General features: G+C 35.0%; 1 protein-coding gene across 8 annotated transcripts in view; it reads right to left on the minus strand.

The window, feature by feature from the left end:
- Rev1 (REV1 DNA directed polymerase) overlaps nt 1–17,124 on the minus strand; it is a 71,843-nt gene that overhangs the window by 17,529 nt on the left and 37,190 nt on the right. For 3 of the 8 annotated variants that reach the window (XM_057751168.1, XM_057751166.1, XM_057751170.1), the window contains exons 6-10: nt 14,895–15,601; nt 12,476–12,583; nt 11,344–11,460; nt 6,859–6,967; nt 1,783–1,911 (exon numbers count right to left, since the gene is read on the minus strand). In XM_057751168.1, coding sequence (XP_057607151.1) covers nt 1,783–1,911; nt 6,859–6,967; nt 11,344–11,460; nt 12,476–12,583; nt 14,895–15,601 — 1,170 coding nt within the window. Of the gene's footprint in view, nt 1–1,782; nt 1,912–2,374; nt 3,857–6,858; nt 6,968–8,812; nt 8,970–11,343; nt 11,461–12,475; nt 12,584–14,894; nt 15,602–17,124 lie in introns of those variants that run through there. The other 5 variants (XM_057751169.1, XM_057751171.1, XM_057751172.1 and 2 more) reach the window with 5 other exon arrangements.

Below are 17,124 nucleotides of genomic sequence, written 5' to 3' on the forward strand. Positions count from 1 at the left end.
CAATTACCAGAGACTTACTTTTATAAAAAATAATTTTTTGATATGCTTAAAACTTTTAAGATGAACCATGTACAAAACTCAAGTCCAAATGGATCAAAGACCTCAACATAAAGCCAGCCACACTGAACCTCATAAAAGAGAAAGTAGGAAGTACACCGGAACGCACTGGCACAGGAGACCAATTCCTAAATATAACCCCAGTAGCACAGACACTGAGAAAAACAGTAAATGGAACCTCCTGAAACCGAAAAGCTTCTGTAAAGCAAAGGACACGGTCAACAAGACAAAACGATAGCCTACAGAATGGGAAAAGATCTTCACTAACCCCACAGACAGAGGTCTGATCTCCAAAACATACAAAGAATTCAAGAAATTGGTCATCAAAAGAACAAATAATCCAATACAAAAATGGAGTACAGACTTAAACAGAATTCTCAACAGAGGAATCTAAAAAGGCTGAAAGGCACTTAAGGAAATGCTTAACATCCTTAGTCATCAGAGAAATGCAAATCAAAACAACTCTGAGATTTCATCTTACACCTGTAAGAATGGCCAAGATCAAAAACACTGATGACAACTTATGCTGGAGAGGTGGTGGGGAAAAGGGAACACTCCTGCATTGCTGATGGGAATGCAAGCTGGCACAACCCCTTTAGATGTCAATTTAGCGATTTCTCAGAAAATTAGGAAAACAACCTTCCTCAAGACCCAGTAATACCACTTTTGAGTATATATCCAAAGGATGCTCAATCGTGTCACAAGGATATGTGCTCAACTATGTTTGTAGCATCTTTGTCATAGCCAGAACCTGGAAACAACCTAAATGCCCCTCAACTGAAGAATGGATAAGGAAAATGTGGTACATTTACACAATGGAGTGCTACACAGCAGAAAAAATAACATCTTGAATTTTGCAGGCAAATGGATGGAGCTAGAAAACATCATATTGAGTGAGGTAACCCAGACCCAGAAAGACAATTATCACATGTACTCACTCATATGTGCTTTTTAAACATAAAGCAAAGAAAACCAGTCCACAAATCACAATCCCAGAGGACCTAGACAACAATGAGGACTCTGAAACATTCATAGATCTAATCTACATGGGAAGTAAAAAAAAAAAAAAAAAAAAAAAAAAAAGACAAGATCTCCTGAGTAAATTGGGAGCATGGGGGATTTGGGAGAAGGTTGAAGGGGAGGGGAGAGACAGGGAGGGGAGCAGAGATAATGTAGAGCTCAATAAAAATAAAAAAGAAAGAAAAGAAAAAAAATTTAAGATGAAAAAAGATTTTTAAATGCTTCTCTGTCATTGGCTCATTAGTTTTAAATTTATTCAGCTACAATTCAGGGGCTTTCCTCCATTAACCTTGCTGGTATTGAAATTCTGGGATACAGTGCACCCTATTACATCTCATTCTGTGAATTCTAATTTTAAACAAATTATAATTCAAATGTAATTAAAGAGAAGAACCAAGTAAAACAAAAAACAAAATATCCAAATTCTTCGTCTATCTGGTTTCATGGGAAAGAAAATCACGTCCACACACAGATTTCACCTCACAATCAGAAGCACTTGAACACTGATGGAATGCAAAGTTTTCCTTGAGACTAAACTCCCAATACTGACGCTTCATAAAGCAAGGCACTTATCAAATTAGCAGGTGGAGAAAAAGCATCAAAGACAAAACCCACTGGCTCTCAAAATGCTAAAGAAAACTGGACTCTTTTAGGAGTCAAACAAAGGAGAAAAAGCAATGAACATGAGAATATTGTACACAATACCTTGCCAATGTTTCATACATTGCTTGAGCAACTTCCTTGTATGCATGAAAATCATATGGAACAGCTTTCAGATTAGGACATAACTGTTTAGCATGCCCAAAAAACATTCCGTTCTTAATGCCAAATTGTCTAAAAAGAAAAGAAAACACAGTAGAGATTACATCAGGAAGTCTTAAGCTGACAACCAAATAGCAAGTATGTTTGATTTCCCCATGCCACTAATATACAATTTCCATGTAGCTCCCCCTCTCGTTAGGGGTTAACAATAGGCATTAGGATAATTTACAAGTCTGTTGTCCCCCCAACAGAAAACAATACAATTGTCTTACTACAGTAAATGACATCTCTTTTGTCTATAGATAAACACTTCTAAAACTTGACCTCTGGCCCCTTTGCAGAGATGCCAGCATGCCATATGCTGGTGATATCACAACCACCACAGAGCAGGAATGTGCTGTCAAAATGCTTTTCTTCTTCTAACACGTGGCACAGTTTAGCCAGGGCTCATCCCCCAAAGACAAAGAATATGAACGAAAGAACTACACAAAACAGTGCTATGTGACAAACAGACAAAATGTACTCATCCTATTACCACCCAATTCCCAATTGACCAATTCCAATGCTCCTCAAGTGGCTCCGCAGTGGTTGAGATGCCAACAGCATTGTATGGTAGGACATCACTCTGGGCAGGAGCCAGGGTTCCAGAACTTTGAGGGACCTAATTGAAAATGGTAAATTTTAAATCTACTGTGTTGTCTCAATGCCCCACATTACCTTTGATATTTGGAGCATTCAGCATAAAACTACAATTATGGAATTATACATAATTAGTAAAATTCCATTTTATCACTCTGTAAAGAATCAAGAAAAAATATCACAGTAAAAACACAAGCAAAATAAAGCAATGTTTCACCAGATTACACAATATTACATAGAATGATCATGGTTATTCCATACATCCATTCAGTAACATTCACCAAGTATGGACTTATTGGAGGTATGATTGCTTAAGAAACAGATCCAATTATCTCTCGGCCTCTTGCCTACGATCAAGCGAATAAGCAGTCTTCTACTACTCTAACCTTGAGATCGCCACTAGAACTACAAAGAATTAGGAAACCTCTCAGGTTAATTCAGAGGCAAATACAAAGCTACAAGCCCTTTTTCATGTAAACAAAAGTAATGAACTATTTCAGTATCAAGTGTCAAATGGACAGAGTTATCTAGTAAGAAGCAAACAATGTTAGGAAAGGAAGCCATGACGTGACAGTAAAGGCAGCTGAAAAAGCTAGCTACATGCAGTTACATCATCAAGTATTCTGTAAGGTGCTAGGTATGTCTCACAAACAGACCTCAAGACGCTTTGTGAGCATGTCCTTGCATCTACTCAGAATGACCTGAGTTAGTCAGCGGGCCTTAATAAACCAGTGCTTATCCATACATGGAGAAGTACCAATACAATAGTTTAGATAAGTATATGGGAACATTAGGAATTTTTTCCCCTAAAGTTTAGCTTTGAAAAAGGGTAAAATTTGGGTAAAATAGTTATAAAATATGTAAGTTCAATATTCAAATTAAAAAAACCCAGTCTTAAAGGCATATGTTACAATGATCCTACAAATGTTCTTTTTCATTTCCTTTTTAAAAATTTAATCTATAAAAAAATTTCAAAGATGTTACTTAGAAAAATATGCTATTTCTACTTAGGTACTCAAGCAACTTTCACAAAGGAAACATTCTATGCGTTGCTGAGGATGGAAATTCTGATCCAATTGCTTCCACCTTTCAAGTGTTGGACAAGTGCAGGTGCTGCCACCACACCCAGGTTTTGCTATGTTTAAGGTTCTGACCCAGGGCCTTGCACATGCTGGGCAAGCATTCTTCCAACTGAGCTACATCTCCCATCATAGCAGAGAGTCTAAGGCCACTGGACACCATAAAGAAGTTCTGAACAAAAGAAACAAACCCAGGAAGTCTTCCCATAACTAAGGGAAAAATACATTTTCCATAAGTAGATGTATGTTCAGAAAATTAGGATTTATTTCACAGAAAATAAACCAATAAGGACAATCACAAAAGAAGTCTGCCAGGTGTCATAATGCAGTGAATCTGCAGCACCTACATGCTGGCAGAAGCAAGAGGATTTTGGGGGCAAGCTGGGACACAGAAAAAGTTCTAGACCAGTTGAGTTATACAAATGATACTCTATCATAAAACAAACAAATCCTGAAGTGGTTTGACTTTAACAGAATGATTCATGTGTTCCTCCTAACTAAAATCCATACATAGTGAGTTATCAAAGCTGTATTTTTAAATATGTGCTACAAAATAGAATTAATGCCCCATTTTAAAGTACACAGTACACATTCTTACTGCAATATGTTTCACCAAGATACAACTTTTTTTTTCTTTTTGTTTTTCGAGATAGGGTTTCTCTGTGTAGCTTTGGTGCCTGCCAAGCTCTTGTAGACAGGCTGGCCTCGAACTGACAGAGATCTGACTGCCTATGCCTTCCAAGTGCGTGAGCTACCACCACCCGGCATAGACAAAACTCTTTAGGGTGGGATTAAATATAAAAAGAAAAAAGCACCAAGTCGCTATTGATGTTCATTCAATATACTACATATCATAAATCTATATCATTAAGTAACAGTAAAAGGTTCTTATAAAAGTATATTAAAAAATTCTTTTTCACTTTAGAGGAGTATATTTGAGATATGGCCTCGAATGTAGAGAATGTACACCCTCGAATCAACAGAATGTACATCCTTAAATGTAGCAGAAAATGACACTGAACTCTTTTTCCTGCCTGATTCCCACATGTTAGAATTACCATCTCTTACCACCGTATCTGTGGCTTAAGAATAAAAATTTCATTTTCTTCATCATAACTATCTTCTCATCATGTATAACACGTGCTTTCTATAGTGTGTCCAGTCATCTCTATGGACACATTCGGTGTCGAGGGATGTCCACCATCTAGTCACATTTCATTCTTTGTAACTTCACTACTGTCTATGTCAAGTTCATCACTGCATAACTAGACCATCTCCATAATCTATAACTCTAATCTCAAACATTTCTCTGATAAAATTATTAAATTTGGTTAGAAAAGGGGTAAAAAAAGTTGTTTTGAAGACATGCATTGTAAAAAGCATTCTAGAAAATAGAAAATGACAAAAAAAAGGTGATTGTACGGACATGGGTTTACTTGGCTTTGGTTCTCAAGCTCATTTTCATCTTTTTACTCAAATCTGAAATAAACATGTACTATTTAACTAGCACTTATGTATCTTGCCACAAACTACTTGATGCTAATCTACTGCAACCCCTATTATTTTGATCTTCAGCACAGTAGTCACCACCTGTGGGTCAATACAAATACACCATCAAACAGAGACCAGTAAGTTCAGAGAGCTACCAGAATTAAGACCACACCTACTTGGGACAAAACCTTGGGACATTCATCCAGCATTCACCTTAGAAGTAGCTGGTATTAACCAAGACCCTAAAAAGGTCCGAGTTCTCCCTTTATCAACTAGCAAGGATGCACTCCTGGGCACTGTCACAACTGTCTACCTATTAGTTGCCAGGTTACCATTTAATACGCTCTATACACTAAGCTCTGAACTGCCTATGTTAAGAACATTGCCAACAATTCTAATGCATCTCTATTTCACTTTACTACTTTAGAAAGGTTTCATATTTTTGGCCACATCAATTGACAATAGTAAAACAGTTTTGTTAATGATAAAAGTAAACTTAGTGAGTTTACATTTGACATAGCATAAAATAGGTAATAGAACATGCTTTATATTTATGCATGTTTGAATAATTTATTTTAGTAAAATAGCATTTTAATAAAATTACAAGAATTTAAAAAAACTACTAACTACACTATGTTGAGCTCAAATATTTTATGTTCAGATCAGACTTCCTGAAATACCCCCAAACTTAAAAATACTGAAAAATATAAGTAATTTAACACCCTTCCCCACAATTATTGAATTCTAATATATATCAATGATACATGAGTGCTCACTAAATTATAAAGGTGAAAGTGTCTGAGTTCAATTACTGAAAAAGAAAAAAGATTCCTCTAAAGAGTAGTTATTACTCCTACTTTTATAACTTATTTTAAAATTTTCATTCATTACAGTAATGTAGATGATATGTATATGTAGGCATACAAGCCTTGGTATGCCTGTGGATGCAGGAGGACAATTCTGAGGAGCCAATTTCTCTTCTTTATATGAATTTCTAGAGATTGAATTTAGGTCATCATACTTGCGGGGCCCCTTAACCACTGAGCTGTCTCACTGGCCCTTACATAATTTTCTGACATGTAAGGAGCATGAGTGTACGCCTCTCATATTAAAAAGGCAGATCTAATTATGGTTTCAGACTGAGAGATAATTGCCTACACAAAAGTTAGTGGTAACAAATTTACACATTCTTACTAAGCTGAAGTGAGAATGTCTGATAGAAGGAATTTATGATTTAAAAGGTAATCAAGTTTCCACTTAATTTTATTTTCTTATGTTTTCTTGAATGTATGCCTGTGCACCACATGTGCGCCTGTGTTCACAAGGACCAGAAGAACTGGATTTCCTGGAACTGGAGTTATGAACAGGTGTAAACTACCATGTGGGTGTCAGAAATTGAACCTTAGTCTTCTGCAAGAACAACTGCTCTTAACTGCAGAGCCATCTCTCCCAGCAATTATCGGTTTTAAAACGTAAGAAATTTTTCTTACGTGTAAGGAAAGACTGAATTACTAAGGTCTGTCAACACCAGTTAAAAAAAAAAAATCTCACTTTTATTTTTATGCCTGAAAGACAATAAAAATGACAATGCCTAATTTCTTTTTGTTTCCATTGCAGGATCTATCATGAGCAACTATTACATTATTTAAAATTATTATCATGGTAATGTAAATGAAGGGACTCGCTAAAAATTTCTTTTCATAATACATATCTAATATGTTGAAATCATAGGCTTGACTTACAAGACTTAAAGTATATAAAAATAATTAACTATTCATTGAGAATTAGAACTCACTTAGCTTCTACATACCTGGCTTCATAACTACAAGAAGCAATTTCAGCTTTTGATAAAACAGAATCAATTCCATTTGTTTGTGTAGATTCTGGATTCTCCCATACTGATGAATCTGGTATATCTGCTTTAAAATAAAATTATTACATTAAAAATTTATTTTTCTTAATTTTTATTAAAGAAATGTTTTCTATTATTTTAAGATGCCAAGTGTTTAAAAAGTTCCAAACACCTATTTGAATTGGTATTATTTCTATATTTAGTACAAAACTATTAAAATTATTTTTTTGCATATTATATTCTTCAGCAACAGTCAGATAAAACGTAAAATAAATTCAAAGTATTGTTTTAATAAATGTAAAATATCCTGTTATCCTGTAAAACACAGTCGTTCAGGGTAGATAAGGATGAAAGTGATCAGGGAAATAAACTCCCAACCCTGCTTTTGGAGAATTTTGTACCTCACTGTAATGGAAAAAGGTTAACAGAAAATACAAGATTCTTGGAAAGATTTTTGTTATTTCCTAAGAGAACTATCTATGGAACTTAAAACTAATTATGTCAAAGAGAAATCAAATTTCTGCCAGCCATGTGATTAAACAGTAACTTACTAATCCTTTTTAGAAACTTTGGTTTCTTGTTCCTCAAATTTAGAAATTAAGCCAGTGTAACCAGATGATCTTATCTATATATGACATACATATAGACATACACGTACATAAATATGTATATATTATGTAAATATATCTCCATATACTATAAAGATGGTTCATATTAAACTTCAAGGTTTTTCTTTTAAACACATCAGGTAAAAACAACCTCAAGCATTATTTTCTACTTTTAACAATTTTAATTTAATTTCAATTTAAAAAACAAACTTGAGCTCAATTATAATCAATAGTAACTGCTTTACATAATTAGGTAATTCTTGCCTCAACAGAACAACAATTCACCAACATTTCTAATATCCAAATCAACTTTGCAATTTCACCCAAGCATATAAAAGTACACGCCCTAGAGAGCCTACTGACTACAGGACACCTGAAGCATAATGAGATTTACTAATAATTGAGAAGTAGATGAGTAAAGTTTTGGTCATACATCTTTGGATAATACTATTAGGTTAAAGATAAAGTTTGCTTTTACTGAACTTAATAAAAAAAAACTCAACATTCTTAAAATACAATCTCAGCCATGTCTCTACTTTATAAACAACATAGTAAAGCAAAACCCAAACCTATCAATAGTTAATTCCAAAAAAACCATATACCATAATAAAACAAAGCTAACAAATTCAGTACCTCTTTTCCATTTATTTGAGAGTCTCAATGCTCCATGAAAAAACAGCCAACCTATTGTACCACCAGGAAAACACAACACAGTATCTGGCTTTATAGGCTACAATAACTCTTCCTTATCTGACTAACTACCATGAACATTTTCACCCAATATGCAACCCAAACAATTATTTCCAGATTCTAGCACCTATACACGAACACCATGAATACAAGCCAAACTCAGAATTGGTATCTTGGTGAGAGTTAAATGCTATTTGCATCTAAAAATAAAAAGAATATGCAATGCAAGCTATGATTTCTGGTCAAATGTAAGTAATATAGGCCACTCTCTTACAAACTCAAGACAGAAAGTGAGTAGATTATTCAGTGTTTCTGCAACAGTCCATTATATAATCTATAAGAATTTAAGGATTGTCAGTAACAGACCAACAGAGGGTGCCACTAACCAAAGACCACAGCCACAGTCTGCTTTCTTTCAAAGTTATAACCACGAATTATGCTTTGAAAGGAAGTTACATGACCCTTATATTTGAAGGACTATTTAGCCTAAGTGTCTCATTTGGAAATTACAGATAGCTCATGTTTGAAGTGAGAATAGAGTGTGGTCCATGCGCCCCCAATGCCCTGGCCTGAGAGGCAGCACCGTGGTGTTCCTCTTCACTGGGCTGGCTGACCTGTTCCACAGTGCAGAAGAGTGCGTGGGTCTCTCCAACAGCGGAGTGAGTTGCTTCATGTGAGATTCAGGGAAATGCAGGGACACACTGTCCTCACTGGAGGGCAAAGTAGAGAACTGCTGATCAAAACTTGACAAACTAGACGGGCACATGGAGAATGTGGAGGAACGGTTGGAGAAATCAGAGGCCAGGACACAAGTCTGTGAAAAAGAAATCGCTGAGAATAAATCTATGACTAATACGATTTTTTCAACTGTTGCTCTTTAGAATGAAAACTGAAGCTGTTGAAGGGATAGAAAACATCTGCATCCTGGGAGTCCAGGAAGGGGTAAAAGGCCCCTACCATGAAGTGCAGAGCTTAAATGGTTCTGAATGAAATCATCAATGAGATGATTCAGGAAACAGCTCACAAAGGAAGTCACAGACGGATGAAATGCCCTGGTTACACTGACTTAGTTTCTGAATATAAGAAACAAGAAATCAGTTTCCAAAAGACTAAGATGCTTCTTTTTTGTTGTAGTATCTGCCTAACCACACAAGTCAAAACATTAGAACTGATTTTTACAAAGCTAGTACGTAAAAGTCAAAGAGTCTAGCTTCTAAACTGATCTTAGTACTTTTATTTTTGGTACTATGTCTAATAATGACCCGGAGAAAGAAAGATCAGGAAAAGTGGAACAAAGGCATTGGAAAACAAGTTCTTCTGGGCACAGGTCTGGCTGTAATCTTAATAAAAGACAATTCTTTTATGTACAGAAAATATTTTTATAAGCTCCAAATGAGTCAAAGGGCTTAAGAAAAAAAGAATATCATCAAGTTAAAATAAGAGTATCAAGGTAATATAGTCACTTTTTCTAAGGAGAGGAAAATCTGTTTTGTCAATTTTCGATGCCAAGTGGAACTTAAACATTTCCTCTAATACTTGGCTTCTGGAATAACACCCATAGAAGTGAAGGAGATATGAATTTTAAAAAGCTGCTAAAATACTATGAAAATCTGGTGGCTACAAAGATGAAGATAATTAAGTAACCAAAGAAAATATTCTGCTGCAAAATCATGTATGACCAGACAGTGATGGAAGGCAAGACAAAAGAAGACAAGCTCCCTGTTACTTTCAAAGAACAAGCGCCTGCCAAGGTCAAAATCTAGATGCAGACTGCTTAAATAAGCAGCAGGCTTAGATTCTACCCAAGAGAATCTGAGCACAATGGAACTTAGAAACGCCACCAAATATACTCATCTGGGATATTTTTGTTTTGATAGTTCGCTAAGTATTCAATGTGACAAGGACTGTGATTTCCTTCAGCTACATATTTCTTGGTTTCTAGAACTTAAAGTTTTATCTTTTTAATAATACCACAAAGAAAATACAGAAAGAAAAATAAAACCTTTTATAAAACTTCACTTAAGAAACTAACCACAGACCATGAAGCGAAGCCTCAACAAGTGCAGTAAGTTACCCCACGATCTACTGACACAAAACACGAAAATCTCAAAAATATCTGAGAACATTTAACAATAAAAGCCATAGGAAACCTGAGAAATGGGAACAGCTAAAAAGTAAATGTCTACCATTACCCTTTCCAATGACCACTGTGTAAGCAGATGATCACAATCAACAAAAGACTAATTCCAAAAAAGAAATCCACATGTCCAGACTCTACTCTTGCTTCGTTAGCATCCGTATGTTCAATGTTTTATATCTGACAATCAGGGAACTGAAGTGACTGGGATAAACCAAACAGATCCTTCCTACTGAGCTCTAGGTTTCTCTACTGGTTAATGTTTTCCTAAGACAATTTTTTTCTATTGTGTTTCCACAAGATATTCCACAAGGAAACCAATCAATGTGAAAGACTTTTCTCTTTTTTTATTCTTTGAAACTTTAAGGCAGGGGCAATCTAAAAATAAAAAAAGATCTTATTATTATGACAAGAATAATTTTCCAAGACAACTATGAAAATGTTTCTTTTAATAAACAAATTTAATCAAATAAGGAATAGTCTGGCTGGCATTTAGATTATGATTCCAATAGAGGTCTGTCTTCTTTCTTAATTCAGGGTTTCCCTGTTCTCTAGGCTTCCCTTGAAAGCATCAGTTGTCCACTACCATCTCCCAAATGCTGGTATTAAATACACTGTGCCTAGCTTTAAATTCTAACAACACTGAAGACGACAAAGTTCAGGGTCTTCACTGTAACATAAGTCAAATGGCTAATACCACAAGTCCAGATCAAAGTTTCTATAAAACAATCATGACTTTCATTCCCAATCTAGCAGATTTAATCAGTGTTTTAAAATTCACACCTGACTGAGTTCCAGGAACACCACCATCCAGTTTCAGAAAGCCAAACAAACCGTTTAGATTCAGGTTTTGGTTTGATTCAAGTTGTCACTAGCATCCTTAAAACCTTCAAACTTGTAAAGAGCTAATTATTCTAATTATGCTGTTACTTCTAAAACACCAATACCAACAGTAATATCCAGAAGTCATCCATAGGAGCATTATGGCTTCAAAGAAGTCGTTTGTACCTGCTTTTCCTTTCAGGATTTTATTCTGGTAATATTGCCACTCCAGCTGGGGGTTAGCACCAGGACGTAAAGGTGCCCTTCCTGTGCCTCTGTTACTTGTAACAGCCACTGGTTTTCCTGTGAGAAAAAGATTGAATTGTTTTCTAAGTTCAAAAGAATGTTAAGAACATGGAATAGAAGTTTTTCATGGGATTTTAATTACATTAATTTTTTTTCCTTTAATTACTTAGGTATTAAATCTTGAAGAAGCTATAATATACCTACTACCATCTAGTATCACCTAAGGTTTTCAGTTAGCCCCCAAAAGGGATAATCTCAGTGACACTGTTTTTTTTTTGTTTGCTTTTTTTTTTTTAAAAAAAAGACAAAGACTCTCTAAGTAGTTCTGAAATCCTCTATGTAGGCCAGGCTGGCCATGAACTCACAAAGATCCACCTGCCTCTGAAAGGCTGGGATTAAAGGCTTGTGCCACCAAAGCCTGGCCCAAGTGACATTTTTAATAAACTGACTCAACCTAAAAGCAACAATCAGTTATTCATGGCTTTTGATTTCTTACAATGAAAACAGGCAACTCAGATCCCAGGTTCAGATTGTAGGGGTGGTCAATGGAAGGCTAACTATAAACAGAATTTTATAGTTCTGGCATAAATAGGATCAACATCTGTACTTGTTTTTTTTTTTAATTTTAATGCAAAAGAAATAAAAGATTCATACATAGCTATCAAAATATTATAAATAACCAAATGTGAATTTTCAGTTCCCAGCTTTAGAATGTTTACTTTCATCAAGGAGGAGTTATATGAACAGGAGAAATAACTGAAAGTCTAAAGAATACCACAAAATTCCAGGTAACAATAAAAAAGGGGGGGAATATCCAGAGGCCCCCCATCTATGCAAGATAAAAGAGTCTTAGTTTAAGATATTCTTCTCTGCAGATTTCAACTTCTATCAAGTAGAGGTTTTCTAATTTCCCTATACCTGATAATGGAGTTCTGACAATTTGAAGGAACTGATCTAAACAAGGAAAATCAAAATATTTTTCAAAGAACACTTTGTTATCAATTAATATATATATCCTAATATATATTCATAACAATGTATCAATTTTCTTAAAACAAACAAGAATACAGACCTTTGAGATCTGGTCTATTTCGTATACCCACTGATACAAAGAAGCAATCCATATCAACATGCATTACACAGCTCTGATGTCTGGGTGAGCTCAATACTGACATATTGCCTAGAAGGAAAAAGAGAACATTCAAACCCAAAACTAACTATTATCATTAAAAGCAAGTCTAGTTAACTTTTAAAATCATATTTAAGAAGAATGGCATCTTAACACAACACAGAATACACCATGGAACACCTCTGTACAATCTCAATAGACAAATTTCAATTCCTCTAGTTTTCTAACCTAATTTTAAATCAAGTCTAACAATACCATGGTATCATTCTACTTTGTAATAGTCTTATCTTAAAATCATGATTTATTAGATACATCTATAATTATTTGAACCATTTTGGTGCCTACAGTTACTTAGTTACATGGAGCTAAGAAGCCTTTGACGAGCTCCATTTCCCACATTCTACAAACATATTTAATGGAACAACAATTATAGCGGCTACTACTACCCAGTGCTCCTCGTAGGTGTGAGGATATAAAAGGTTTACAGAGGTTAATCTAAATACTCAAAGCATTATGGGTAGAAATTACTGTCACACCAACCTTTCACAGGTTAGTAATTAAGTCTCACAACCAGAGAGCACCCAAGTTAGGATTTAAATCCAGTATGACTTCCCAAACTCTTAAACTATCATGCTGCAGTTCTAAACAGACGTGCTTCAAATAGTCATCTACAAAACAAAAACCTACATACAAAAGGAATTTTCTTACACCATTAGATGTTACTAGTTCGGCAGCATGTTTATTACTTTATGGAGATGAAAATAAATATTATCTCATAAGGATGATTAATAGCTTTGAATAACCTAAAATGCATTTGTTAAGGGTTATTATAACCCAACTATTAGGACAGTATTACTTTAAATAACATTATTACTATTGCTCATCCTGGTACTCCAAAATGGAAGAGTGCCTAAATCTAAGAACGGCAGGCTTGCAAACAGTTCTGATCTCAGAGAATATTCTTGATTATCAGCTTTATGATAGGTTTTTAAAAAACTTACTCCTTAGCAATTGTGCTACTTCACATATTAACTCATCACTATGTGCAAGGCACTGAATCTTTCTTCATGTTGTCTTTAAGCAGACAACTCATAAGTTGGACATCACTGATTCCTATCATTCCTCTTGCAAAGAGGAAACAGACAAGAAAGGCAAATACCAATGCATGTTCCTGCTGCATAAATTAGCAGAGTAAGGATTTAGATTCAGGCTAAGCGATGTAATTCAAACCCTTGCTCTTCCTTGCTACCCTCTATGCTACATTCAGAAAGATTTATCAAGTAGGTTTTCATAATCACAATCTTTCTTTACCAGTTTTAGGTATCAAATTTAGGGCCTTGCACATGTTAGGCAATTAACAATCACAATTCTACGGTATAAAAATATCATGAGCATAAGGTAAGCAACCAAAAACAGGAGATAGAATGTATAAACCAAATACCTACCAAATGTTTTCTTACAACATAAGTTTATGAATTTATTCCCATTAATGGACCTAATTCATAAAGGTATTTTAAAGCTTTCAAAATAAAGTGACCTTCAGGTTATAAGGATCAAGACATACATAATCTAACACCTATGACATTCTGAAATATTTTAGAAATACTGAAAAATCATTTTGACTAAAAACATGTTGGAATATATCGAACAATTAAATATAACAGCAATGAACACTCACATGGCTCTAAAACATCATTAGCATATTTTTCTTTATGCCTCCCTTTCAACAGTTATAAAAGATTATCATCACATAATCTTGGAACTTTCTTTGTTCCACACCCACAAAAGAAAAAAGTCAAACCTTTTGTCAAAAACAACTAAAAGTCTAAACCAGGTCTAAACTAGACTCTAGTTTAGTAATGCCTGTCACAGAACAGCTTCCTATCGGAGCTGGAGACAATTTTTAAGCACACACACAAATTATAAACAGTCTACGTAGACGTGAAAACAATCTCACTATGTTTACCACTCTAGTACAATGGTTATGTCACTGTTTAATTTTTAAAAATGTATTATGAAGTAAGCTTTGAGAAATTCATAATTATCCCTACCAAACAACTTCATTCTCACAGGAGATTAGGCATGGAATATAAACTGTTATATTCATACAGTTCAAAACTTAAACAATATATTGTCTACATGAGGAAGGAATACTTAGAATCCCAGTTCTGACAGCATCCCAGTTGATAACATTTTTAGTTATCCACAATTCAATCTAATATAAGTTTTCTGTCATACTTACTGTAATTTACATAACCTGGCATTTCTTATATTAAAAGGTTTGTAATGATTAGAATACCAATGAAAACATCAGAATAAAATCAAATATAACTGTTTTGAAGAAAACAATTTTAGTATCTACCTGTGTCAGTTACAATAAGGGAAGACCTGCCTGTTTTCATTTTTTTTAACTTTTCCCTTCCTGGAAAGATACCACTACTTTGTCTTTGTAGGGTATTGACAAACTCAGTCAATTCACACTTCCATGTTGAGATGTGATGCAGTCTTGAACGAGAATAGAAATCTGAGATAAAATTGCAGTCTGATGGTTTTGATGGCACTGAAGGCGCTACCTTACTAAGAGTCAGAACAGAAGAAGTGCTTTTTGTGCTTGAAGGCCCCTGAACAGTGGAGTGGTGAGCACCATTGACTTTAGTGTTACTGTGCAAAGAAGGTGAGAGGGAATTAGTTCTGTGTGGACTCCGCAAAGCATCTGTATTTCTGGTGCTCTGCTGCAACTGATGTACTGTACAGTCTCTGAAGTCAGTGCTGCTCTTCTCTGCCCTCTTCTCCTCCTGGGCAGAATCTAAAGAAAGCCTGCTAGCAACACTATTGCCCACAGGCACCAAGCTATCCTGTGTCTTTAAGGCACCATTAGAGCTATGAGCATGTCCATTAAAAATGACAGAGGTGTCTCTGGGATGCGATATTCCATTTTGTTTCCTTCCCGAAAATGTCTGTTCCAGATCCACAAAACTAAAACCATCATCTGCATCTTCTTCATTCCAACTGCTCAGTCCATTTGCTTTCACTTCATTTTCTGTCTCAATCTTCTTAATTATGTGATTTCTAAAGTATAAGAATAATTAATATATTATTAATATATAATTAATATATCTGACTTGAAAGCTTAAAATAAAAATTCTCTTTGTGATTTACTGTTTCCCCCTTAAATACTGAAAAGTTAAACCATTAAACATTATATTTTTGTTTGAACATAGGATAATTCCTGGCCAAACTAAAGAATCAAGATTTTCTTTCTTTTTTCTTTTTTGTTACTCAACATTTTTTTGAAAATAGGGTCTAAGACACCCACTGCACTTAACGCCTTTGACTAAGTTTATCCAGTACTGACAGCACAGGCATGCACAGGCATGCCCACTGGGTTCTATAACTTTTCCCACAGAAACTAACCAGAACCGATCACCTCTGAATCCCAAAACACAGCAACTGTCATTTATAAACTATGTGAACAACATCTACTTTTCATAAAATGAACAAAAGTTTAACCTGAGTTTCTACTCCTGATTTTACATTGTTTTCACGTCAGCCATGAAAACATTTTACTCTAACACAGTAAAGCCAATATCAGAACATGGGATTAAAGTCCTGACCCTAGTCAACTTTAGTCAGCGTGAGAGCTGATATGACCGTATGGAACCACAAACTGGTTTGTGTAAGAAACAAGTGTGTGGTAATAACTCAGTACAATTTTTAACAAGAAAAATGACAACACTTGAACAATTGACCAAAAAAAGTATATTTAGATGCCACAGATCTCCAATGGCAATCTAGATCAAATATATTGTCACAGGCTTAACAAATGCAGGATCTATGACATACATTATATTAAATTTATATCCTAGCTACTCTGCATTTTTAAAATAATGTTAATGAAGACAAACATCTAAGTAACAAAACCCAAGACTGGATTTCATCAGTGACTCATCCTTTCAATGTCTACAGCATTACTCCAATTAGTGTGGACCCCAAGTAATGGGGTAACACACACAACACCATAATAAGGGTCAGATTACCAGTACCACCAGATGTTGTCTTAAGGTCTTCACCCTAATGTCACTTTGACTTACTAGTAATGATGGTCTGGCTATATGGAAAAATCACACAAGTTGGATGCAAAAACAGATAAATCCCCACCCATTTCTATTTGTCTCAGGCTCTGGCTGTATCTGTACCGTTCATGGTCTATGGTACCCAATTCTGAGTATATCCAACTCTCATAAAAGGTCAATGAAAGAAGAACACAAACTGGAAACGAAAGAAAAGCTTTTTTAGAGGAAGCCTGCCCCTTAACATGAGGAAAGAGCAGGAAGTGAAGAACCACCTAAACTTATCTAAAATGCAAACTATAGCTAGCCCTTACCAAACTCTGAAAAGTTAACTAAGTAAAACAAAAACTGACAGCTAGATTTTCTGCATCAAAATTTCATGATTCTTTACATGCACAATAGTAGTGTATCCAACAAAAAAATGCATATACTACTGGCAAGAAAATATACTGTTAATAACACAAATTCTTTTTGTGCTGATAACTCATACTAGACAAATGCACATTTAGAGAACAGTTGTGT

The sequence above is a fragment of the Chionomys nivalis genome, chromosome 19 (assembly GCF_950005125.1).
Source record: "Chionomys nivalis chromosome 19, mChiNiv1.1, whole genome shotgun sequence".
NCBI lineage: Eukaryota > Metazoa > Chordata > Mammalia > Rodentia > Cricetidae > Chionomys > Chionomys nivalis.